At 36.6% G+C, this 27,898-nt stretch overlaps 1 protein-coding gene across 4 annotated transcripts; it reads right to left on the bottom strand.

Moving 5' to 3' along the window:
* Positions 1-542: 542 nt before the first annotated feature.
* Positions 543-26,550, bottom strand: jupa (junction plakoglobin a). Of its 4 annotated transcripts, none has more exons than XM_079393924.1 (16): positions 26,354-26,550; positions 12,597-12,651; positions 11,797-11,964; positions 10,576-10,829; positions 10,248-10,486; positions 7,597-7,798; positions 7,305-7,449; positions 6,715-6,818; positions 6,015-6,353; positions 5,045-5,197; positions 4,697-4,816; positions 4,417-4,567; positions 4,054-4,175; positions 1,864-1,903; positions 1,574-1,719; positions 543-1,467 (listed from the first exon to the last, which is right to left on the bottom strand). In XM_079393924.1, exons 2-15 carry the CDS (start codon positions 12,607-12,609, stop codon positions 1,577-1,579), a joined length of 2,193 nt encoding a protein of 730 aa, XP_079250050.1. In that variant the 5' UTR covers positions 12,610-12,651; positions 26,354-26,550; the 3' UTR covers positions 543-1,467; positions 1,574-1,576. The 4 variants fall into 4 exon arrangements, with proteins under 4 accessions (XP_079250050.1, XP_079250048.1, XP_079250051.1 ...); XM_079393922.1 differs by having other exon boundaries at positions 11,788-11,964; positions 26,354-26,462; XM_079393925.1 differs by lacking the exon at positions 26,354-26,550 and adding an exon at positions 13,205-13,412.
* Between the last annotated feature and the right edge of the window lie 1,348 nt (positions 26,551-27,898).

Below are 27,898 nucleotides of genomic sequence, written 5' to 3' on the forward strand. Positions count from 1 at the left end.
AATTAATGTTTTGTGAAGTAAAAGGCTGTGTTAAGGACCAAATCCATCAAGGTGTATTAACTTTAAACCATCACTTCTGGCTGATACAAGTCCTTAATCCATAACACTTCCTCCAGTGAAAAAGTGCTGTAGTCTTATCACATCAAAATCCACCTTTCATTTGTTTAGAACTCTCCTGGACTGGTTTCACTTGTAAACAACACTTGATCAGTGCATGTTTCTCTCCTTATTCAGACAGGATGACTTCACTTAATCACTTTTTATTGACTGACTGGAATCGTGTGGATTACTGTGATTGTTTTTATCAGCTCTCATTCTGACGGCACCCATTCACCACAGAGGATCCATTGGTGAGCAAGTGACGTAATGCAATTTTTTTTCCAAATCAGTATCAACAAAAAAATTATTTTTTAGGTTAACTATTTCTTTATTGTATTTTTATTGTAAAACCAAATGAAGAAAAATGACTCAAAAGACCTTTAAACACTTCAGCCATTTCATCACCCTAGTGCTTGTCAAAATGAAGCTCAACACAAAGCATTAGTTAACATGATTTTATTTCATTTTTTTGGACAAAGTGTGAAGTAAAAACACTACAAAGTATCCCTTGTCTGTTCTGCTTGCCTCCTAGGAAGAGTTAGTATTCAAACAAATGTGAAGCTAGTTTTATAACTCTCAAGGTGTAATCGTTTGGTTAAACTTTAGTCCTTTTCAATCAGCACAGCATTTATCACGCCAAAAAAAACTCCATACACATTGCAATACAAAACAAACAAAATCAGTATCTCCTTGTCTATACATTAAGACAATTTTAGTAAAACAAGTATATGGAGTGAAAAAAAAAACAAGTGGGAAAAAGTTAACTCCAGTATTTCGACAGTCTCAGCAAAGGAAGAAACATGGAGATGCACTGTACTGAGTTCTAAGCGCTGTAGGAAATCAACATGCCAGACATTTCCGCTCACAAAAGCAGATCAGCTCTGGTCACCTGTCTAAAACCATCGTGAACCAAGCTATAAAGCTGACCTTGGGTTAGCTATTGTGAGATCATAAGTCTAAATCATTGATCGCATTGATCCAAAATCATTGGATCTAAATCATTGATCCAAAATCTTACAACTATAAAAAGCAACATGATTATCATAAAATATTATAATAAAATCTCTTTGGCATAGTTAACCTCTTACCAACAATGTATTAATGCACCCATAAGAAACACTAAAATATAAAATTTTCTACAAAAAGACGTGTAAATTGCATCATGCTGTCATCTTTTTTTATAAAGACAGGTTAAAGTTGTGCTCGATTCTGCCTCTCCCAGCACAGCGAGAATTGCATATATTACAGCAGTGTCAGTGTGTGTTTGCCGAGAAATGGACCACAGGCGTCTAGCGATGAAAAGAAAACTCTGCCAGGAGTGTCTGTCTCTTGTATTTTTCATATCCCTCTTTCAGTGGCATCATAGGGCTGTAAAATAAAATACACAACACTAAGTTCAATGCAGACTTTAGCACATACAGCCAATCCTACTTGAGTATTTGAATGACAGCTAGTGTATTCAAGCAGTACTAACCTGTTAGTAATCATGGTAGGGTCTGGCCATGGAGTTGTAACCCATGCTTTGCACAACATCCTCTGGCATTTCTGGATCTAGTTGCATACTGTCCATATGCATGCCATCGTTGTATAATTGATATCCTTGGCCATATCCATCGAGTTCTGTATGGGACAACACAGCAAAAAGTTAGCTATCTGCATAATGTTATGTTCTCTGCAGACCGTATATAGTCATTAGAGACAGAACTGCCAGTCATGGAAATAATTAGCTGACAAATCATGGTGAGAGAGAGAAGATATACTAACCATCCTCTGGAAGGACAGGCTCCATCATGCTGGTCTGTGCCTAAAATGCAACAAGGAAACTGTCAAGAAACCTGTGCTCTATGTACATATTTATATCACAAATTTTCTAATTTGTTGGGATTTATGTCAATGTACTTAACGTCAGCTTTACAGTCAACATAGAAATCAATACATATATATACACATACATACACAGTGCCCTCCATAAGTATTGGAACAGTAAAGACAAAATTGCTCTGTTGGCTGTGGATTCAAGACATTTGCAAATATGATTAAAAGATGAATATGAGACAAAACTACAGAATGTCCCATTTTATTATTAGCCGTTTCAACACATACATGTTTTACCAGCTAAGAAGTTCAGCATTTTTAGAGTTCATCCCACTCATTGATGTGAGCATAAGTATGGGACAGTTGAACATAAGGCAGATATAAAAGATTAAAAGCTTTTATTTAGTTGCAGATCCCTTGCACACAATCACAGCAGTGAGTCTGTGACCCATAGACATCACCAGACTCTTGGTCTCATCCTTTGAAATACTTTTCCCAGCCTTTAATGCAGCCAATTCCAATTGTTGCTTGTTTTGGGGAGTTTCTGCCTTTACTCTCCTCTCCAGCTGGTGAAATTCATGTTCAACCAGATTTAAATCTGAAGATTGACTTGGGCAATCTAAGACTTTCCATTTCTTTGCCCTTATAAATTCCTTGACTGAACTGGCAGCGTGTTTTGGGTCATTGTCCTGATGCAATATGAAGCACTTCCCAATTAATCTGGTGGCATTTTCTTGAATATTGGTAGGCAAGATGGTTTTGTACCCTTCCAAATTCATTCTGCTACTGTCATCATACATTAAGTCATCAGTAAAGTTGAGAGGGCCTGTTCCAGAGGCAGCCATGCATGCCCATGCCATGACACCACCTCCACCATGCTTTACAGATGAGGCTGTATGTTTGGGATCATTGCAGTTCCCTTTTTTTCTCCACATTTTTGCTTTCCCATCACTTAGATAAAGGTTTATCTTTGTCTCATCGGTCCATAAACACAGTTCCAAAACTCTTCTGGTTCACCTTTTTTGCAAACTCTAGTCTTGCTCTAACTCTATTTTTGGTGCTGGTCAGAGGTTTGCATCTTGCTGTGTAGCATCTGTAATTCTGTGTCAAAGTCTCCTGAGGACAGTAGATTGTCAGAGCATCACCCCAGCTTTCTGGAAGTTGTTGGTGATTTTACAGACATGTCTTTTAGGATTCATTTTCACAGCTTTTATGATTTATCTGTCACCAACTACTGTTGTTTTCTCAGCCGATCAGGTCATTGTTAGTTGATGGTGGTTTCCAAACTCTTGATTTCTCCATGCGCTTTGTTTTTGCTAGAGCTCTAACTGACTTCCTCTTTTCTTTTAGCATCCAAGTTGCTTGCTTTTCTCTCAAAGTCAGCTCCCTCATCTTCATCCTGGTTTGTGTGTGTCATCATCGAATGCAAGATTCAGAATACAGAAGTAATGGATATAACTGATACGACACATTCCCTGCTTTTAATATCTGAAGAATTAATGCAACAGGACACAGCTGATCACTTAGAAAGTCCTGTGAGGCAACTGTCCCAATACTTATGCTCACATCAATGAGTGGGATGAACTCTAAAAGTGCTGAACTTTTTATTTGGTAAAACATGTGTTGAAACGGCTAATAATAAAATGTGACATTCTGTAGTTTTGTCTCATATTCATATTTTAATCATATTTGTAAATGTATTGACTCCACAGCCAACAGAGCAATTTTGTCTTTACTGTTCCAATACTTATGGAGGGCACTGTATATCGGAGAAATATAGGACAAAAAGACTAGTATGTTTTCAGAATTGCAATTCTGACTTAATTTGTCACGGGTCAGAATTGTGAGATAAAAACTCTCAATTACATTTTTTATTTTTTTTATTCAGTGGCGGATACAGGCTTCCATAGAAATATCCAGTTTCCTTACAAACATATCTCACCATAAAGACAATTTTTTAGGATTAGATATAAAAATGTCTGAATTAGTTTTTCTTGTTAAATACACTCAAATCTGTCAATATAATTGACAGTAAATTGAAAAATTGACAAAATCAATTTAAATTTCAATGCAATTTCATGTGCAATGTGTTCAAATAAGGCACTAAATAACCTCCACACCACCAGGGGGTAAACTCACCATCTCCCAAGCAGAAGGGTCGTGTCTGAAGAGCGAGTGCGTGAGCTCCACTGACACTCGTTTCTTATAGTCTGGGTTTTTGTCCTCCGAAATTCGGTAGAGAACAGCAGCAGCATAGGTGGCTGGAAGAAAGCAAGCACCCTTGTTACGCACTTAAGTCCAAATTATACATCAGTGTTGATGTGAATGCATAGCTTTTTTATACATTTGATAGAACACATGCACGCTAGAGAGTTTTATGCTTAGCCAGATTTTTCTTGGCGTAGACACTGGACATGCGAGTACAGTATTCCTATACTATGCTGATGATGATGTATTCAATCAAATCTTTTTGGCATATTTGTATGCTTCTCTCTCACTCACCGATCCCTTCGTTGCTGGAGTGGAGGAGCTCCATGAGAGGAGCAGAACCTCCTTCTGAATCAATGATCTCAGCCGACTGTTTGTCGAGAGCCAGTTCACACAGAACACCAGCTGCCACACGCTTGACGTTATCCAGTGGAGAATACAACAGCTGCAGCAACAGAAAACAGATGTCTATTATACACTGACCATGTCAGATGGAGGGCAAAGACTGTACAAACCCGCTCCCATACATACGCATAAACACACCCACAACACTGTGGAAAGATGTAAGAGTTACCTGAACAAACAGAGGAATGGTGTCCATGTTGGCGATGGTGACTTTGTTAATAGGATCTCTGGCCATGATATGCAGAGCACCAGTGCAGCCCTCCACAATCTCCTCCATTCTCACTCCATCCTGAGAGAGAGAGAGAGAGAGAGAGAGAGAGAGAGAAAAAAGGACATTTAGTTAATTCAGTGACAAAATAGTAGCTTGCACATTGTATTCTGTGCGCAAGAATGGGAATTGTAGAGAATTTAACAATTCTGGTTTTGATTCCTCTCAATGGTTTTAGTTACTTCACAATTCTATTAATGAGTTGTTTAGCACTTTTAAGGAATAGTAATATTATTTAAGAAACCATACCTGGTATGTTTCTTGAGCAGATGAACCATGTTTCTGTGCATCTTGATGAGCTTTCGTGAGCAAAGTGACCAGTTTGGGAATGGCTTCGGCATCTCTCAAAGGAGCCTGATTGGCTCCACATAGCGCCAGGTTACGGATCAGACCAACCACAGCCTGTGATGAAGACAAACGTGGGGTCAGCAATGGTTATACTGCACAACAGGAGAACTACTAGCTGAGAAAGAGACCGCCTATGATATATCATACTGGGCCTTGCAAATTTAAAGCTGCAGTCCATAACTTTTGGCGCTCTAGCGGTTAATACACAGAACTGCATGCATCTTGCGGAAGAACATTGTAGCCGGAGCTACTTCTCTCTGTTTATGTCTATGACGAATCACTCAGGCTACTCCACAGCGGTGCCTACCCGAACCGGTCTAAAATAGTCTGAATATAAACACTTATTATATGTGTACCGTAGTGATTCAGGACAAGCCAAAAACACAGTTTGGAAAATGGATTCATGGTGTACTCGATTATTATATACATTTTGAACACAAAAAAAAGTTACGGACTCCAGCTTTAAGCAGTGACCCGGTTACAAAATTAATAAACCTAGAAAATGACATATTTTTGCACTCTGTGGCTTATTAAAAGCTGTTTTACTCTTCATACGGACGCTTCACATATGTCTCCAAAAAAGTTCAACTATGTTTTACTTTGCGTAAAGCTTCATCCACACCAATAGGTGACAGTATAAAGTCTAAAACCACTGTATAGCAAAAATTTAAATAAATGTAAAAATCTAATCAAAAAAATTATTAGTGCATCTTAATTTTAATGATAAAATACTTTTTGTTGCTAGCAACTTTTAGAAATTAATAAAAGGTTGTTAAAAAGGATACATATTTTTTCTTGGGTAGTTTACAAACCAATCAATTGCTCACTAAGGCACTAATTTGTCAGTTTTCTCTGTTTTTCTTTCACTTACCTTTATGACTGGCCAGTAGTAGGGATGATTGAGCAATTTGACAATAGCCGGGATGCCGTAATACATTCGTACGGCATTCTGTGCGGTCTCGGAATCTGGGTGCCGGCTGGTCAGGTGACGCAGGGCGCAGACGGCTGGCTCGATCACGTCTTGTTTTGAACCGGCCCTCAGGATGGTGTGAATCAGAGCCTCCACGCCGTTACTCTGGGTCACCTGTGTTTTGTTGCGTGTGTTGTTGCAGGTGAGGTTGGACAGGATGCCTGTGGCGCAGGTCAGCATGTTGATGTCATCAGAGGACAGCAGGCCGACCAGCACTTGGAGCAGATTTTCCATTCCGTCCTGCAGGGGGCGAGAGATCGAGCATGTGTAGGCCTGATACATATTATACATACAAAGAATTTGAAAATTGGTTGTTTTTAAGGTTCTGTTTTTTATTAAACTGGGAGGGTTGACATGATACATGAAATTAATTAACCACAATTCACTGAAACGATTCCAGACATTTCAAGCACTTTGTTCTTTAATACAAACAAAAGTTACTAAAGGGATACAAAATTCGGTCTGTATCTTGATTGGATTTTTTTCAGCATTTTAATTTAGAATTAAACTGCATTACTTACAAGAATTGAAATGAATGAATTATTATTGATAAATTAAGTGTCTGCGTGAAAGACAGATGGTGTCAGATGTATAAACTGACCTGTTTGGTTGCAGCATCTGACAAGTTTCTCAAGGTCCACAGGCAGTTTTGCATCAGACGTTGACTGGTGCCGGTCAGATGCTTACCAAGAGCTTGCATTCCACCTGAGAGAGAGAGAAATTGTTAGATACACTTGCGATTAACAGTTAACTAAAAGCTTAAAAAAGTGAGAAGTAAATAAAATAAATGTTAACTGAAAAAAAGATTAAAAAAACCCAAAACTAATATTTTAAATATATTTAATGTATATATTTAAACATTAAAACAAAATAAAAATACTTAAAACTTTATATGGCCAACGCAATATTTCTCATTTTAATTTAGTTCAACTTGGTGTACCAAAATTACGAAATCAAAACTGAAAGCAAATTAAAAAATATTTTAAAAAACTGAAAATGAAAATTGGAAATACAATATATACCTGGCAAAAAGCACAAGTTTGATAAAAAGTCACACAATTTCAGCTATCATTGATGTCCATAGTGGATTAGTATAATTAAAAGTAAGTGTGATGATGCCTTAGCAAGCACAACTAACTAAAAACTCTAATTACTATATTTAGAAGAGCTCAGTTTTCCAATCTGACTTACCAGCATCTACAATAGCAGGTTTGTTACTAGGACAGACTGAGAGCACTTTAAGCACACGGCTAGTGGTCCAGAGCAGCTTCTCATAGTTGTAGGTCCTCATGATGTTCACTAGACCCTCAGGACCACCGTTAGCCAGGATTATTAGCTGAGAGACAATCAGACTGATGTTAACACATGACATGCCATCAAATTTTAATGAAAAATCTACACATTTTAACAAAGAACAAGAATAAAAGAAACAGGAAATCAACAACTAATAAATTTATTTGTAATTTGAAAATATAATAAGCACCTTGCTCTCCTGGTTGCCATAGGAAAGCAGCTGTAGGCAGTCTGTGGTGATGGCCAGAAACTTGGGGTTGCTTTTCTTCAGCAGGGGAACCATCCTCTGCAGACCATCAGCCAGACGCACCGCCATCTTGGCTCCCTCCTGATGCAGAAGCAGATTGTGCAGGGTGGTGATGGCATAGAAAAGAACCGAATCCATCGGAGAGCTACAAAACAAATGGGTTGGATGGTCAGATCAAGAGCAGATCAAGTGATTTATTGGTAATTTTCTAATAAATTAAGAATATCTGTTCCTAACAATGTAAAAAAAACAAAATTATTGAAGCGCACATTTGCAATAAATCAAAAATATATTTTTTTTATCATCTTTCTAAATCTTTTTTTTTTTTTCCCCAAGTAATAGATTATGAAAAACAATTCACAATTTAATCCTTTTTTTGCAGCTTACTGAAGTATAAATCGGGTGGTGATGACGCAGTGGATAAGACACATGCCTTTGGTGTGAGAGACCCGGGTTCGAATCCACTGTGAGACACCAATGTGTCCCTGAGCAAGACACTTAACCCCTAGTTGCTCCAGAGGCGTGCGACCTCTGACATATATAGCAATTGTAAGTCGCTTTGGATAAAAGCGTCAGCTAAATGAATAAATGTAAATGTAAATTAAATCTCCAATTACTTTCAAATCAAGTGCTGGAGTAATTTCCTAATAATTAGGAATATCTATGTTTCAAATAATGTAAATAAAGCACTAAACCACATACAGTCGTGGTCAGAATTATTGGCACCCTTGGTAAATATGATCAAAGGCGGCTCTGAAAATAAACCTGCATTATTAATTCTTTTGATCAAGTCAAGTCACCTTTATTTATACAGCGCTTTTAACAATGTAAATTGTGTCAAAGCTACTGCACAATATCAAAAAAGGAAAATAGTGTGTCAATAATGTAAAATGAAAAGATTAAAAAAAGAAATTCAGTAAAAGGCATTTCATTATTGAATTCAGTGATGTCATCATCCAGCTTAGTTCAGTTTAAATAATGTCTTTGCAATCAGGTCGACGATATCGCTGGAAATGAAGTGTTCAGAGGCTAGAGGCGACAGCGGCAAGGAACCAAAACTCCATCGGTGACAGAATGAAGAAAAAAACCTTGGGAGAAACCAGGCTCAGTCGGGGGGCCAGTTCTCCTCTGGCCAAACGAACCAGCAGTTCAATTCCAACTGCAGCAAAGTCAGATTGTAAGGGCTCAACTGATGATCTTTTATTTAAAAAATAAAATAAAATCACAAAAATCTAACCTTTCTTTGAACTAAAACAATTGAAAATGGAGGAAAATCTCATTATGAAATAAATATTTTTCTCAAATACACGTTGGACAATTATTTGTACCCCTAGAAATTCTTTCATATTCACAATTTTGAGAACATGAAATTATCCAGCCATGGCTTCCTGTTTCACAGAAATATAAAATATGAGGGAAAACAAAGCCCAAATTCCCTCAATCACTCATCACAATGAGAAAAACCAAAGAATATATTTCTGATATGCAGCAAAAGATAATTGAGCTTCACAAATTAGTGAAGTGGCTTTAAGAAAAGAGCTAGAGCAGTGAAAATTCCCATTTCCACCATCAGGGCAATAATTAAGAATTTCCAATTAACAGAAAATATTATGAATCTGCCTGGAAGAGGACATGTGTCTATCGTCTTAATGCACGGTGAGGAGGAGAGTTTGAGTGGCTAAAGACTCTCCAAGGACCACAGCTGGAGAATTGCAGAAAATTGTTTTTTTTAGAGTCTTGGGGTCAGAAAACCTTAAAAAAAAAAAAAAAAAAAAAATTGTCAAACAGTACCTACATCACCACATGTTGTTTGGGAGTGTTTCAAGAAAAATTCTCCCAGCTCATCCAAAAACAAACTCCAGCATATTCAGTTATCAGACACGACTGGAACTTCAAATGGTCTCTGATCTCTCGTCAGGTGTTCTCTAACCTCATCAGGCATTATAGGAGAAAATTTAGAGATGTTAAACTGGCAAATGGAGGTTTTAAAAAGTATTGAATAACAGGGTGCCGTTAATTGTGGCCAATGTGTATTAGAGAAAAACATTTATTTCATAATATTTTCCCCCATTTTAAATTCTTATTATCCAATGAAAGGTTAGATTTTTGTGAATTTTTCAAATAAAAGATCAAAAGGATTAACAATGCAGATTAATTTTCACAGCCGCCTTTGATCATATTTACCAAGGGTGCCAACAATTCTGATCACGACTTCATTTGCAATGAAATGCATCTAATCAAATAAGAGAAATCCGTTATGGGCAATCAATTTATAAAGCTTTAATTTAGGGTGACAAATACAACATGGAAGTCTTATGAATCAAGTTTTTATTTTCATTTTTTAAAAGTAATAGTTTACCCCATTTTGTCATTGTTTTTTTTTATTAGATTTCCTTTTTCATTTCATCAGTGATGAACAATCATTTCAATCATTATGAACATTTTATAAATCAGTTTTTATTTTTACTTGATTTACCCTAAAAATTAACATTTTGACATAACTATGTTGTTCAAATGACATGAGGGTGAATAAATTACAACAATAGTCTCATTCTCAGGTGAACTAGTCCTTTACTTCAGTGTGACTCTCTTACCTCAGCATGCGCACCAGAGCGGGAATGCCTCCTGATTTGAAGATGGCGAGCAGCCCCTCGCGCTGGTGCGAAAGGTTGTGCAGGATGCTGGCTGTGGCGCGGGTTGTCTCCATGTCAGACGTGTTCTGCATGGCTCTCACAACAGCGGCCACCATCTGTGGGGACTGCATCAGAGCCCGGCGGGACGCATCCTTGCGGGTCAGCTGGTTCACGATCATTGCTGCCTTACTCACCACGACCTGAAGCCAAGAGAGAGGGTCAGAGGTCAGGACATGAAGATCCTATAGAGAAAGCAGAGATTGAATATTCGACACGAGCAACGAGGTACCTGGTCCTCATCGTTGAGGAGTTTGGTGAGCTCTGGAATGGCACGGGTGGCGAGTTCGGCATCGTCTTGGTAGTTGATGAGATGAATGATGGCGGCTTTGAGCTGCTGAGATGGTTCGGCCAGCTTCTGTACATTGGTCTGCTGGGATGAATCGATCTGTGTGGAAAGGATGGCCGTTCCCTCCATCATTGTCTCAGGAAACATGGCCGCTCTTACGCGCTGGGTCCGAGTCATATTATATTCAGACTCCACATCTATAGGAGAGAGTGAAATATAGAGAATTATAAACTAACTTTTTTAAAAATTATTATTTTGGTGGAAAAGAATCTGAAATAAATCTGCAGTTCAACATACTGTGGATCCTGGCAAAGGTAATTGGTAGGCAAACTTGCTACAAAATAGTTTTGATGTATGGTATACAATAAACCATATTTTAATCGTGATTAAACAATTTCTGCTCACTTTATTAAGCATAATCGTCTGTGATATTATAAAAATGTTTTATTTTCAGTTGGCATCTGCATCATCTTGCATTAGCAACAAGCCTCCACAAGCTTTCATGGTTGCAGGTTGCCAGATGTCAAGTGTTTAAATCCCCCAATAAGAGGTTCTCATTTAAAAGTTTAGTTTACCCAAAAATGAAAATTCTGTCAATAATTACTGACCCTCATGTCGTCCCAAACTTGTAAGATGTCATTATAACTTTTCTGAGCCCTGAATGTGGTAGTTGCATTAGAGTCAGAAGGAGTCTCTTGGATTTCATCAAAAATATCTTAATCTGTGTCCCAAAAATGGAAGAAGGTCTTGCGGGTTTGGAACGACATAAGGGTGAGTAATTAATGACTGAATTTTTATTGTTGGGTGAATCATCCCTTTAAATCAATACATTTTCAGCCCAGTGGGTTACTTGATCTTCCCAACCTGGCAACCATGCACACACGCTCACTGCATTACGGAAAAAGTGCTGATGGGCTGATAACACCACCAGACATTAAAGTAAAAGCTCAGAGATCTCCTCTGAGATATTCTGCTCAAATAAAAGTGTAATAGAACCAGTCTGTTTTCTTTCATGCGACTGCGCTGTTTACTGTAATCTTGCTCTCTTGCTTATGTGAAAGTGCGATAATTCTGATGAAATGTAACAATTTTAAATAACAATAATCATGTTTAATAATCATGATTAAATGTTCAACCATTATTGTGCAGCCCTACTTTGTGCACCTGCAGGGTTCTCCATGAATGTGGTGGTGTAGGTGAATTTCTTGGTGCTGTATTCTGCTCCATCTTCATCTGAGCGAACCGTAGTGGCTCCTGACTGGATGCCTGAATCTGTCCCGTAATATGACTGCTGCCATTCTTTGACCTTCACCATGCCTGGGGCCTCTGCCACTGATACACACATATACAACATGAGTTTGAATGGATATATTGCCTCTGTTTCATCAAAACCATATAAAACGCCCATTGAAGTTACTCTTATTATCAAGCAAAACTTGATGACAGATGACCTCAAAGCTATTAAACATGGATTACAAAGCACAAAACTCCAACTCATAAAGAACTATTAAACTGACTGGGCATTTTATTAGGGATGCACAATATATTAGCACTATCTTAGAGATATTTCAATTTATCAGTATCAGTCAATATTGAATATAAGGTATTTAGTTGTGCATGCTTTACTTTTGCACTTACTTTTTTTTTTGCCATCAACTAATGCTCACTTTAAATGAATATTTAAATCATTAATATAATAAATACATAAAAATAATTTGAGTAACTATTAAATTTCAATAAATAAAATATCAATTTTTTTCTATTGGACATTATAATGTTCATTTATAGCATTTAAAAGTTAGGCTTTTAGTGTTTTGCTTCTTTCATTTTCTCTTTTACATAAAATGGTAAATAAAAATGGATTTAAATCCTGGCCATTTAGTGATTTTCGGTCATAATATGACAATATTAATTGGATTATGTGCATCACGAGTTATAATAATGTGACAATAGCATCTACTTACTGTGTCTTTCCATTTTAGCCTCCTGGACTCAAACCAAACAGTCCAAAAGTAAAACCTGCAAAAGAAAAAACAATCATAGATTAAACAAATATTAAAACTGACTTGTGTCAAACATTGTACCAAACATTATAAAATGTAATAAAGACCTCCTGTAATCTGTTCTTGATCAGCAGGACAAAACAGCATTATAAACTGAAGTTCAAACAAACACAAGCAATCGAAACTGGTGCAAAGGATTATGGGAGAAGAGGGCGGGCGGCAGAGATGGGGGAATGTCAGCGGTAGTTTTTGACCCTTGGCTTCTCAAACAAGGCGTGTGAGCTAATGTTTGATTGCAAGCACAACAACCTCACAAAACCGGCTCTGCGTGTTTCAACATTCACACACCCCTACACACCAAACCCTCCTCTTTCTCCAGCTCTCACACATTTAGACACACAACTACATTGTCCAATTCAGACAAAAGCTCAATATTGGAGCAGTATGTTTCTTAAAATCCATTCATAAGTTAAAACGAGGCAATAATAAAACCTTGTTCTCAAAATAAGCGAGACAGACTGAATGTATTTGGCTGCCATAACTTTTTCTCCTTTCACTTTTATCTGTACCTTGTAGTCTCTTGAAATCCTCCTCATATGTTATCAATTCTTTCTCTCCAACCCTCCTTCAGGTAATCTACAGTACATCCTCCATTTCTTGCTCTTTTTATAGCATATTCTGACTGTGTCCAAGTCCAACCAAAACCGTTGAACCCCAGAGGAGAAGAAGAGCATTTATCAGACAGGTTAATATAGATTATTCCTAATCTTGTGTTCTATGCAAATATCTGTGTGGGAGGAGTTAAAAAAAAAAAAACCCCCAGATGCATTTACTTTTGGTCAAGTCAGGTCTTGTATGCACCTCAAAAAACCTACTGAAGTAGTTTGATTAGATCTAGAATGCGTCTTGAAGGGTATTTGCACTTTTTTTTTTACATGACTGGATAGCTATAAATTCATAAAATGGCCAAGTGTAAATAAAAAAAACGCAGAGAGGACAGATCAACATATTTGATGTTCAACTAAAATTATTTTGATAAATTACTGCCAGTAAATATTATTTCAGAGTAATTGTATAAAAGCATTTATCATTTAACAAAAACAAAAATTATATAAAATTATGTATTTATTTTTATAGTTATATTTATTTATTAAATATAGTTTATGATTTTCCAGTTAAGCCAATAAAAAAGCCTAACTTCATATTCATCATATAAGATTATTATTATTTTTTTTAATGTAATTATATATTATTACATTTTTATTTATTCATTTATCTATAATAAATAAAGTTTATTATTTTCTGGTTAAATGGATTAAAAAGCTTAAATTTATGCTCAGCATTTAAAAAAAAAGATAAATTATATATTTATTATTATATTGTTTTTTTTTGTTATCTATAATAGTGTTTATTGTCTGATTAAATTAATAAAAAGCCTAACTTTGCACAATTTTAAAAATATATGTAAAAATAAATATAAAAATAAGTTAAAATATATAAAAAATTATACATGTATAAACACTAACTGTAATATATGAATGCTAATTTTTTAATATATATATATATATATATATATATATATATATATATATATATATATATATATATATATATATATATATATATATATATATATATATAAATAAATAAATAAATAAATAAACACTTTTATATCAGCAAAACAATTTTGATGGAAAGTATAATAACAATAAAGAAAAACAAAAGCACAAACACACTAGGCCTATATTTTTTTTATTGTTAATAAGCAAAAAAGACCTGACCTGAGCATCCCAGCACTCATGAAAGCTGTTTTATTCTGCTAATATTCTTAAAAGAGGTGGGACCTATCAAGGACAGCCCTCAGGAAATAACAACCTGATTGGCTTATTAGAGCAGCTAATGAGCACCAGCAAAACCTTTGAATTATAAAACATTAGTATGAATTAACCAAGCACCTAAATGCACAGTGAAGTAGTTTCATGGATTCATTCCAATAAACTTTTCAAAACGCACGTAATCAGAGGCTTGACATTCAACAACCAGCAGGAACGCCAAGCCACAGCCCTGCAAACAACCGTGTAATGAAATGAAAGTTACATTTTAGACCATCTCTGAAAAATGCATGTGCCGCACTTTACAGAACATCATGAGATCAGTCTGAACACATATTTTGAATGCCTTGCATGTCGACACTCGAAGAGAGCGTGAACACACACACACACACACACACACACACGTGTAGTGTGCGCTGCGCTGCCACTATAAGAACAGTTTTTCAGCAAACATTTTCTCTAAACCACACAAAAGGCAGCAATACTAAGCAGATGTCAGTTGGTTTGCAAAGCTTGTGGTTGATTATTCGTGCCAAAATGTGCCTTGTGCTGACACAAATAGTCTTTTTGTGTGTTACTACACATCACTGAAATGGTTCTTTAGAGTTAGTTTTACTTCAAGGTCATAGTAAGAGGTTTTGCAGATAAAGTTGAACTCCCTTCACGTCAGGACACACCTAACTGGGTGTAACCAAGTCAAAAACCTGTCAAAACACGCAAAACGCAACACACAGTGACTCCTGCCAGCCCTGCAGGTGAACGAAAGCAAGTGCCTGTGTGAACACTGGGTGTGGGTGTTTTCTCAAGCTCCCAGTCTAGTGAGCTAAAGAATCATGTTTACACACCCACTTTGGTACGTCCATACACCGTGCCGCAATCTGCAACAAAAAGAAACAATAAAACATAGCAGATTATGACAGATTAGACGAGATAGCAGTCGAGATCAGCTTTACATCTTACTGATTTTGGTCGCAGACCAAACAATTAGTGCATACCTGCATGCAGATGCTAGGTCTGTTTTAAAGGGTGAGGTCAATCACACAATTACAGTGCCACACCTGATGACACTACCTGAAAAATCTGACAGATTTAGACCTAAAAGAACCAGAGACATTTCTAAGACCAGCAGTGGGCTCTTGACTGGTGGCAGTAAGCAACCACCCAGCAGACTCGGGACTTGGACTGCAATTACATATGGACTCGGACATTTTCAAATGTTAAGATAAAAAGATATTAATAAACATCTCCCACTCAAACTCAGTTCATTAACTCGTTCCCCACCAGTGATAAAAAAAAAAAAAAAAACATTGCCAGCAAACACTAGCAATTTTGAGCATTTTCACGGCAATGTCACACATGCAATGTGTCAAACAGAACCACTGCTTTTAAACAACAACAACAAAAGTATTATTATAGATCTTATGCATCAGAGAATCAATTACGCAGCCATCTTTAGAATTTTGTTTTTAAACTTTCAATTTTATAGCATCACTAAAGAAGAGAAATTAGCTAGTGAAGTGGATTTACGATTATAGAGTTAACGAAAGTTATCATGAGCATTGTAATGTTCGAAGTGGATGTCATAAGAAATTAAGATTTTAAAACAAGCCGTTCATTCATAAATTCGTATGACCTTATGTTCGCTGTGGAAATACAAATGCAAGACAGAAGACAACGAGCGCAGCTCTGAAAAGGAGCGGAGCTGCATAAAGTCTATAGCTGCATGCATTCTTTTTTTATTAACTCCTGATGTGGGTAAGTTTAAAAAAAAAAAAACTTTTTCAATAACAAGCTGAGAAAAATCCCATTTTGTCAAAGACTACATTCGGACCGGATTCAGAATGATGATCAGAAACACAGATAGAGTCGATTGCTTCCATCAACACTCCCAAAACTTCACAGTCCTGTATCACTAAGTGGGTCGACATTTAATTTGGTAACGCAAGTCGGTTTTGATTTATATGCTGTTTCATGTTTGACCACCATGTTTTTTGCCAACATCTGCTTACATGTTCTGCTTTTTCTGCTTCTTCACCGTGTTTTGATCCAGAGAGTCATTACTACCGAAGAGGTTTAAGCTGGGAAACTGTTGATGGCAGGGAAAGGGTTAATGACTTGGAGCCAACACACACATACACACACACACACACACACACACACACACACAATACCACAATAACTAGTGTGCAGCATGAAGAGGGAAATGATTGATGAACCATTGATTCACTGCTGATATGAGGTGTGTACTGTAATCTCTACTTTGGACTTCACACACAGTTGGGATGATGAGTAGTTATGATGAGTAGTTAATGAGTGCAAGTTTATTACTGTGCATTTGATTTCACACAGAGAAAAGCAAGCAACAAATGTCACACGCCCTTCAGAATAATCACCCTCCCCCACCTGCCCTGCTCCACTCCACCTACTGTCCCTGCCTAACGGACCCAGCGCCTCTGACAGCTTACGAGGCTGGGATGTGTTTGACTCAGAGCGGGTTGTGCATATGACACATCCCAGAACAGATTCCCAAAACTCTAATCCTGGTGTGACATTCCACAATAGTCCACTGTGTGCTTACTGTGCTTCAGTACTCTCCCAAACACTTTCTCTTATACACACCCTGTCAATGACTTTGTCATGTACTGACATATATTCACAAAATCGTGCCCAACAGTGACCACGTCAACACTTGATTCTGGTGTATTTTTCCCATTAGTCTGCTTCTTTAACCTTTTTACATTATTAATATAGTAGAGTTTTAATGTTATTGATATATAAAAAAAAATAAAAATAAAATAATATATATATGTGTGTGTGTGTGTGTGTGTGTGTGTGTGTGTGTATTATATACACACATGCATACTCTAAATGAAGCAAACCAACTCTTTAAATAAAACCAAAAAAAATAAAAAAGTACAACAAAATTGTATTTTTAATTTTTAATGTGTTACTGAAATTGAAGCATTGCAAATTGAATAATTAAATCAGATCATAGGAATCCACCAATATTAAAATTGTGTGCAATAACAAATAAGTTCATAGTTATCTTCATGTTGTGGGTGATAAACCATTTTAATGACATTAAAATTATATACCGTAAATTAAAAATAAAACAGTAAAAACCAAAATATAATCGCTTTAAATGCTTTAAATAAATTTGGCATCACAACATTATAAAATACATTATGAAAAGAACCATACAATTTTGAGATTTGCACATTTTTTGTGTTTTAAAGATTAAGTATATGATTAAGTAAAGATGTGTGTGTGGGGGGGTATGCAGAATTAAATATCAAATACTTACAAATAACCAATATTTTATCAATATATCGTGTATCCACATTAGAAATGATAGTACAATAATGATTTATATCCCATAATTTTCAATATTTTAAGTAAAGAATCTGATTATACAAAAGCAGTCTTCACAAAAAAAAAAAGGTTACAAAAAAAAATAAAGTGCAGAAACAATTTTCACTAAGAAATCAATTTAAAAAATAACTTCAAAGAAATAGCAAGTAACTCATTGGATTAAATGTTACATTTTTAAGCAGAAAAACCGAAATAGGTATTTTCATGTAAAACTTATGCCAATTATTGTTTTATTTACAACTTCAAAAGTAATTTCAGTGCATATGTTTGGTGACTCAAACCTTGATGCTTTGGCTTCTTATGGAATAAAAAAAAAACACAGTAACTGGCCAAATTTAGAATCTTTAAACTTTTGCAGAAACCCACTGTATCCTTTTTAGCTTATAAACCACTCTGTTTTTCTCACATGACCTGACAGCTAAAGAATGTCAGAATCAGATGTGCTGATGGTGCTCATTCACAGAACAATACTGAGCACTGACAGCGCAGCCGCCACGGTCTCGCTCTCGCCCTCACTGCCCTGCCCTCGGGACAGACAGGGAGTGCCGCTGATATGACTCAGGTGTGTGTGGTCATCTGCTCTGTGACAAGCTCTTTCATGATATGATGCTAATTTCTTTTTAAAAGGTTTTGTCCACCAAATCATTTCAAATTTAATGTGGTGCATTTAACATGCAGGGAGAAAAAAGGAAAACAGTGGATGTGACCGAGTTGTCAATAAGTCCAAGTTCAAATGAAATTCCAGAATTTCAAACTTTCATGTATTTAAGGTGTAAGGAAAATACACTGACATTTTGGAGCCATTAAATAAAAAGGTCTCTTTAACAAAGTTGTTTTTCAAAATCATATGAATCCAACATTATTATTTTGCTTTACTACAAAGACAAACATCTTCTACGAATTTACACAACGTTCATCATAATATCACAGTATACTCAGGCTGCGGTCAGGCTTTATTTTTACAGTGACCATAATGAGCCATTACCACATTTACATCTGAATTACTGCCAGAAAGCAGCCATTTTGGTTTTAGAGTCAGTCTCCAGAGATTATACAGCTTCTATGCCTCATAGCTTTAATTCAGTAGTATGAAATCCAAAGCCAAAGCCACTCATACAGTAGGAGACACACACACACACACACACACAGTTAATGACTTTGTGACCTGGCTGCTACCAGCTGAGCCCATACTGCTAAGAGCCTGCTGTGTCTGAGATCTCCCCAGACACTCAGCTTGCTTCCGCTGAAGATAGCAAGTGGGCGAGCAGGTGGTCTGCACTGGCTCAGGCCTGCGGGTTTCTTTAACCCCAGATGAAATACACACACAGGGCTCTCAAAATGCAGATCCATCAACTAGCACATCCAATTACACAGTTATCATAGGAGGTCAAATGATCAAATGAACTAGTCAGATATGTAATAATGTACATATCTGACTACAGCTGCACACCCTCGGAATAATGGATAGCTATTAGAGAGGACTATTTGCGAGGCCTATAATGAAATCGAAAAATGTGTCCAACGTCTGAGGTTTTAATTCATCCTACTACAGAAATTTACTGCACAATAATGACGCTATAGCTTTTACAGCTTTGCTAATGCAATGTAGGGATGGGCGATATACCAGCAGACATGAACCACTAGCTGGTAGAGATTTTGGACTATCGTCTCTATAGCGGTTACATGTGACATTGCTGTGCAACATGGTCATGCAAACTTATCATTTGCACACGTTTTTAAGCATTGCAGTTTTAAAAGCAAGTGATTTTAAGCCATTGAAACACAATCAGCAGCGAAAGAGAACCCGTTTCGCTATATGCTCGCGCTGTCTGAGAGGCGCACGTACATGAAGATGGTGCTCATAGAGCGCAAGAGTACTGAACGGAGTTAATTTAGCCTCTTTATAGGCCTAGACCGGTTAAATAAACACACACACAAACTTATACATGTGTGTCAAAATGTGCGTCTTTGCAAGTATCCACGTAAGCACAGTAATTTAGGTCTTAAGTGAAAGCAAACAGCTGAGAAAGAAAACGTATAACAGTACATTGGATTTGGGCAGCTCTTAAAGTGACAGCAGTCTAATATTTCTGCTGTCTGTCATTCATGTTAATCAAACAACAAGAGACAGAAAATCTCTCACTGCTTAAATAGAAAGAGATAGACTTGAACATCTCTAGAGTGAAGAAACGGGCAGATAACATCATCACAGACCCCTCTCACCCCGGACACAACCTGTTTGCACTTCTCCCTGCAGGCAGACGCTACAGATTTCTGTGCACTAGAACATCTAGGCATAAAAACTGTTTTCCCCCCATGCCATCTCCAGCTTAAACAGCTAACACATTAATCATTACCTGTGTTCTGTAATTCATTTCTTTAATTATTGCCTCTTTCTCAAGTATTATGTAAATGCATATCTCTTCATTTATACAGCTGGATATAGAGTAAATAATGCACAAATCTGTACATACACTATTATTATTTATTGTTAAGTCTTAATATTTAAATGTTTTTCTGTTCTCATGTCAGATGTATGCATGTATGTACGTACCAGGAGCACCTTAAAACACAACAAATTCCTTGTGTGTTTGCGCTTTACATTTTAAGTCCTTATAGTTGTCATCCTTGCTGTGAATGGGCCTTAAAAGTAGCTTGTAAAAGTCTTGAAGTCATCTTAAAAGTCAAAATAATAATTTTTCCATACAACCTGTCTAATGGGTTAGCATACTAATTAAAGTATTATAACTAAAATGTTAAAACTAAAAGATCTAGGCGAATTAGTTGGCTGTTGGATGTAAACAATTCATAATTCAACAGCAACTTCAAGGGCAATTTGTACATTTAAACAACCCAGTTTTGCCATAGACAATTTGCAAATCTGTGTTAATGATACAATGCTGCAGATGCTCCATACTGTTGCACTTACATGGTTTGAAAGATAAATGGTGGGTCATGGGTGTCACTTGCAATAAGTGCTTAGATTAACACAGACAGGAAGAGACAGGGCATTAGCAAATGCTGTCTGCTCACAGCATCCTTGCATCTCCATTCAGTTCAACGTGATGGACTGAGAGGCACGCCATAGGAGCTAATTTCCAGTATCATGTACATATTCAAACGTCCACTATCCCATAATCCCTCTTCTGTTTTAGGCCGGTTGAGATGAAAGAGGTCATTCCATCTGAATGGAGCGATTGACTGAATGTGGGCAGCTGTGTGACTGCCTGTGGCTTGATGGACCATCGGTAACAATTCGTGTTATTGTAATACGCTTCTCGTCTGAGTCATTAGCAAAGGCACTTAACGATAAGTGGGGCGTTATCTGAGACCGAGTTAGAGTTTGACATTTTACCAGCATTCTGAGGGCTAAGTTTCAACATCTGCACCTCTTGGTTTTTGAAATGCATCAATTTAAATATAGTAGAATTCATCAGAGTATCTGTGGTTCTCATAAATGTCGTCATTTGAGCCTATTGTGTCATTCCTTCCCCAGAAAGGAGGAAAGCTACTTCATCATAGGTATGCATGAGTTTGTAGAGCATAACTGAGCCAATGTGACAGTTGTTGAATATTTCATCGATCGGATATGTCCTGCGGGAAACCTTGCTGGTTCTGCATAAATCTGGAAAGTTTAGGAGGAATGCCAGTCTTCTAGAGCAAGTAACTCAGGAAGACAACCTGGTTAATGTTTGACGGGAGAAGATACTGAATTAGGCTACTGCTTTATGAAGAGAGAGTATTACTAGGCTTGAACTAGAAAAGAAACAGAAACTATATACAAAGATGCACAATGTAACTGTACCATAATGGCTACTGGCTAATATTAGAATAATTTTTTTTTATTATTTAAAATTTATCTCTAAATTAACAATGCAAAAATTGCACAATTAAACATATCAAATGTTGTCTGTAGTATATATATATATATATATATATATATATATATTTTTTTTTTTTTTTTTTTTTATAAAATATATTTGCAAAAAGTACAAATTTGATGCACACTTAAAGATTTTTTTTATATAAAACGCTAAGAAATTATTCATTTAATATCTTTATTATCAAACCTCAAAATGAATACGTTGTGATGCAAATTCACTTAACGCCAGAAATTCATTTAATCAGCCTGAATATATATACACAATTTAAAAAGACTGTAAATGGTATATTTAACATACCACTAAATGAAAATCCATTTTTCATAATGTACATTACAATGTTGAGATACAAATTTACTTAGCATTTAAAATATTTGATTATAGTTAGTAAGCATTTTTTCATGAAACAATTTATTAAGACAAAACATTTGAATCAAGATTTTAACTAATCATTGTCAACCATTTATTAGGTTTTGTCTATAACATGATACTTAATCAGCTTTTCGGCATCAGCCTGAATTTTAATAGAGGTTTGTCTTTAATTATTTTAATACAACTATAATATCCTTAATCCCTTTAGGTGTTGTGACAATACTGTTGTCTATTAAACTCTAGAGTTCTGTTCTTGAAAAGGTTGTTGTATCTTTCACTCAGGTCACCTACAGGGGTCAAATGCACTATTACAAAGCTATGGGAATGTTCTTTACTACCAAACAGAATTAAACGGAGGCCCTTTTGGAATGATTATTTATCATGCTGAGATTGTCCGTCTCTGGTGTGCGAAAATTCCCTGAATGGCCCCTTTCTCCACCTCTCCCTGGTTACTCTACACCTCCATAGCCCTGATTTAAGGAGTGGAGATGTTCTGTCCTGATGATACATGCCCGGACCCTCCCACAACGTTTGACTCATGTTGAGCAAAGCTGCTCCCTCCTTCACAGGAACAGTGGTCTTGATACAGAATCGTGTAACATGTTATTTTTAATATCACACCCAGAACATCACCCAAATCCTTTGTTAAGCCGATCAAATTACATTCAATTTGCACGTTTAAAACTTCCCTTTTAGGCTTTGCAACTTCCTTCTACTAGTGACTAGCACAGGAACATTCAATTATTCATGTTCTGCAGTGTTAAACTCACTCTGTCTGTCCGGATATGAGGGTCTGAGGTTAGTTTTATATTGAATGGAATTTGACTCCACAAATTCCACTCTCCAGTTTTTAAAAAACAAAGGGGAGGGGATGGAGGGTCTATTATGCTCCTCGGTGACAGCTCAGTGTTAATTCAGTAGGTCTGTGCTGGTGTCGGAGTGCTTACTGACATCTGAGGAGAGCTTTGTTAATATTGCATGAGAGCTGAGCTGACCGCACAAAGTATGGAAAAGATAGCAGTGTGTAAAAAGATCTTAGAGAGGTAATTAAGTGCAAAACATTCTTGAGTACTAAGACTGATTCATACCAAAAACGATACCAGTAAGGATAACTATATTAGTGTCATCAACACAAAATAATATTCTGTTTATCATAAGCACAGGCCACAGTTTTGTCCTCTGCCACTTTAAATTCAGATGGAAGTGTTCCTGTGTCATTATCTTTATAGTTGTGTGGTGAACGCCCCCATTTTCATACAATTACGATTATTAAAACTTCAAAGAGTCCTGCAGGCCTGACATTTTTATTGGCCAAACCCCAGAGGCAAGTTCGTACTTTAGCACTTCTGGTTCCATTGTCCTGAAATCAATGTTTTTTTTGTTAAATGCCTGAAATAAGGTCTGTGGTAACAAGTTCAAGATATTTTTCACGTGTTATTCTACGACATAATAACCAGTCTGGAAAAAGGCGGTTGCTAACAAGTGGCTAAATGGAACTACAGATGTACTCTGTATCTGATCGTCATCACAAAAAGGGTAAACTCATTTACTAACAAGTCTACTTTTATAGCATGATTGTGTTTATAAATAATGAAAACTTTCAGTGTAAATGTTCTTAAAGACTGAAAGGTCATGTGATGTGGTTTGTTTATTGTCTAAGATTGTATTTAGGCATCAAAATTCAGAAAAGTTATTATCATGACGAACAAAATGTGTACAAATCATAAACTTTTTGCTTTTTTTCAGCAATATGCTAAATTCCGGGTTGGCCATCAGAAGTACGTCATCACTATAGCACTCTATCGTTATCGTCTTTGGTGTGAACTATGCTCTACAGCGTCAATTAACCTCAAAAAGTCCTGCAGGACAACTGGCTTGGCCCTGTACAGATAATGAAACCATTAGACCATCTTATCCATCTCAGCCAGCTGGTCATTCACCACAGATTTCATATAGCTACAGATCTCACACCACATTCATTAAAGATACATTGCACATTAGAGATTATAGATATGGAGAGAGGGTGTAAAGGAACACTCTGTGACGCATGTTCTGAGACTACAGTCATAAAATGCTACAGACATGAATTATACAGAAAGGTAGAGAGATAAAGATGCTAATTGATCTAACAATACTGTAAAATACAAGCAAATAGACATCCTGAGTGAATGGTGCTTATGCGTAATCTCCTTTGCCCCCTCTGAAAGTGTATTTATGAAGAGGGGATCACGCTGCCCCTTGCTGTCCTAATGTAGGCCAATATCAGGAATTTGTGCCTGTAGGGAGATCAACGGCTGTGTGTGAGCCCAAATGCTGTAAATCTCAACCTAAACCCAACGCCAGTCAGTCGGTAAAGCAAGCAGCTGGCCTCTGACTGCACTACTAATGTGCACAACTTAGGAACTCCCACAAAGAGCAAATGCCACATCCTGTGTTAATATCTACAACAACTGACCCAAAAAAATATATTAATAGACTTTCATATGGTCCTTCATCTGGCCGGATTTCTTTCAGATTCTATAAGTGAGAAAAAAAAAGTGTTCTTGTCTCACAATCATGCTTTTACTGTGTGCCAGTAGGGCATGTTGATGTCAAATTAAATTCAACTGGCCCAAAGCGCCTCACTAAATCCATGTCATTAAATTTAGGGGAATTTAGTTGCTTCTTTAAGAGATAAAGCACTCACAGAGGACATGATTTTTTGCTTCCTTGCTAACCAGACAAACAGGAAAGGGTGTACCATAAGGAACGTTGCTTCCTCTGAGGTAGGTTAAGCACGTTATTTCTTTGACACTTTGTAAACACTCAAAATTACTTAAGTAGAAACTTAATTAAGAGAAAAATCTGATTGTGTATATATCTCTTCAGAATGAAAGCACTAAAGATAAGTCGGCTTTTAAGCTGTGCTCACAGCTGGGAAGTAAATAAAACATGGTACAGCCCCACCCAGACACATGCACTCACGTAAGACCCCGACTAACAATGTAAAAGACAGAGGCATGAATAACTTATGAATTAGACATGTTAAATTAACTAGTTTGGTTTACATATTTCTTTACATCTGATGACACCAGGCTCTATAACACACTTTAGGTTAAATTCACTATTCACTGAAAACACCTGCAAGGTGTTACAGGTGTGGCAACAGACCAGCATTCAAAATATGTTTTTTTTTTTTTCAAAACCAGTGGTTATATATCAACAGTACACATCAAAAATGTATGCTTTGTATAATAAAACAAAATAACCAGATACAAAATCCCATGAGAGAAAGACTGATCTCTTATAAAGGGATAGTTCTCCCATAATGTATATCCTTTGGACCTTACTTATAGGTTGCACACATTTCAACAATAATATCTGTTTAGTAAATACAAAAGTTAGACTGAGTTTAAATGCTAAACACAACAGCAGCTGCTCTATCGCTGTCTGTATGGCCATCCATTGGTAAAATGGAGTTAGCCAATACTGTCAATTTTTAATCAAGCAATCATATATTCACACTTTTTTTTTTTTAAAGTTAGTATTTTGTTTAAAATGTGTAGGATCGCTCAGCTTACATGCGCTAGAGGCGCTAACTTGTTTGTTAGACGAAGCCACTGAGAACAGAAAATTATTTGGAAAATTATTTTTAAAATTTGACCCCATCTTCCACCTTGAAATGCACACACTGCTGCCAGCCTCCGTCGCAAAGTACTTATTTCATATTTTGTCCAAACAATAGTACTGAGATTGTCATCTGCCTTTGTATTACACATAAGAAACAAAGTCCTACATGTTTGAAGCACGAGGGTGAGTAAATAGCTACTTTAACCACTATATGAACTATTCCTTTAAGTCTATTGCATGCTCTTAATTTTTTTATTTATTATTAGGCTATGTTTAATGTCAACAGTTGTGTGCGGGGGTTATTGCTTGAGTTTCTTTGTTGGATATAAACACACCCTCCTAACTTATACAGCTTAGTGTTTATACAAACTACGACTAAAGTACGATCATGTAGCGAAATAATTGCATTTAAAGTTTGGATCAGCTGAAACCCGACACACGGAAGTGAGAACGAGTATCGCACAGGTAGGTAAACCAGCACCACAATACGCCACTTTCCCAAGGGATCGATCCACGAGTTTTAATGGCTGCTTTAGGGTCGATGTTGGATTTTTAAAAAACAATAAAAAAACGGATAACGTTAACAACGAAGGCACAAAAACACAATTCGGTCTCATTTAATATACAGATATAAAATCAGATTTGAGTTTACCTTTAAACGCTCGTCTCCAAACACTGCTGCTGACAGCGATCCAAGAGTTTCTTAGTTTCCCAGCGCACCGAGTTCAGAGACAGCGACACTTTCTCTCTCGCATTCAGATGAGGATGAACAAAGTCTCCAGAGCTCCGCCCCCGATACTATACGAGTCCCGCACCACACCCAGCCCCACACCTCCACACTCTCAGACACTTACCGATAAACACACACACAAAATACTTACAGTGGAAATCTGATTGTTTTAGTTGCTCTTCATGGCATATCATTTAAATGTGTTTTAAAACATGCATGATATATCAATTTCAAATATACAAATAAAGAATAATAAAAGTGAGTGTTATATATATATATATATATATATATATATATATATATATGTGTGTGTGTGTGTGTGTGTGGCAAAGTATTGGTATTGGTGGTATAATTATATTTTTAAACATAATATAGTCTCACAACATGAAGACACTCAGTAAAGTGTTTGCTGGGAAAGGCTGTGATGTTAATAAAACATATTAATTTCAATATGCAATAAAAGTATATAATATAAAGTTAATAAAATATAGAGTTGTTTTCCCCGAAGTGAGCACTGAGGCTTACATCATGCTGGCCTGTGTCTGTCATTTCTTGTCTGTGAGCACTGATAAGGATTCGTCTATGCTTTTTTGTTTCTGATGATTCATAGAGATCCAAATCATATTCTGCCGTAAACGTATGCTTCTGAAAAGCAGTGAGATCTTCTAGCTGTAGGGCATATTCCCATGTCAGCGGCCACACCTGTGGCAGGTATTACGACATACAAGGCGCTGCGTCATGACTCATGTAATTCTCAGACAATGCAATGTGATGATCTCTCTGTCTAATCACCTCTGAAACTATACACTCACCCAGTTTACTTATAGAGCTTTTATTCTAAAATTACACTTCTTAGGGTTCAACAAATTTCACATGCTAGACACACTTCCCAAAAGTGAAATCAACATTTTTAATATTATAATTATTTTTTTAATCTGAAGTTTATTATGTACTTGTAAGAGTTATAATGAATCCGTAATATTGTATATTAGCACTTATATGTCCCCAGACATCTTAAAGATCTTCTAAAAGACTAAACCCTGATTTACCGGTTTAGATTTTATAAGATATTTGTATTTTTGAATAGACAATGACCACTCACTCGGTTCTCCCTAGTTCAACAAATCTGTCACGTTTGATGCATTTAACAATGATTTAATTGCTGTGGAGTGATTGATTCAGATTACTCTTTACCAATGTGCAAAACATAGTTCAGAGGAAAAGGAGGGAGAGTGAAAAGCAAGAAAGGGGTGGAGGAGGGTGAGGGGTGTGGTTGGGCCGCTCCTTTGTGCTGAAAGAATGACAGCAGTAACGATAATGGAAGTCAAAATCACTTGGTCAAAATCAGGAAGTTTAGCAAAGCAGAAGATTAAAAGTTCATGTTGGATTAATGTAAATTACCTCTTCTGCTTTTTGACATATAAACAGCAACAAGATGTGCAAACAAAGAGCTCAAAGGACTACAGG

This window comes from Barbus barbus (genome assembly GCF_936440315.1).
Source record: "Barbus barbus genome assembly, chromosome: 35".
Lineage (NCBI taxonomy): Eukaryota > Metazoa > Chordata > Actinopteri > Cypriniformes > Cyprinidae > Barbus > Barbus barbus.

Coding starts and splice junctions, on each gene's coding strand:
- jupa (XM_079393922.1), bottom strand. Junction 7,799..10,247: donor GCTCTGGTGCGCATGCTGAG/GTAAGAGAGTCA, acceptor TTTGTTTTGTAG/CTCTCCGATGGATTCGGTTC. Junction 4,176..4,416: donor CTCCAGCAACGAAGGGATCG/GTGAGTGAGAGA, acceptor GCTTTCTTCCAG/CCACCTATGCTGCTGCTGTT.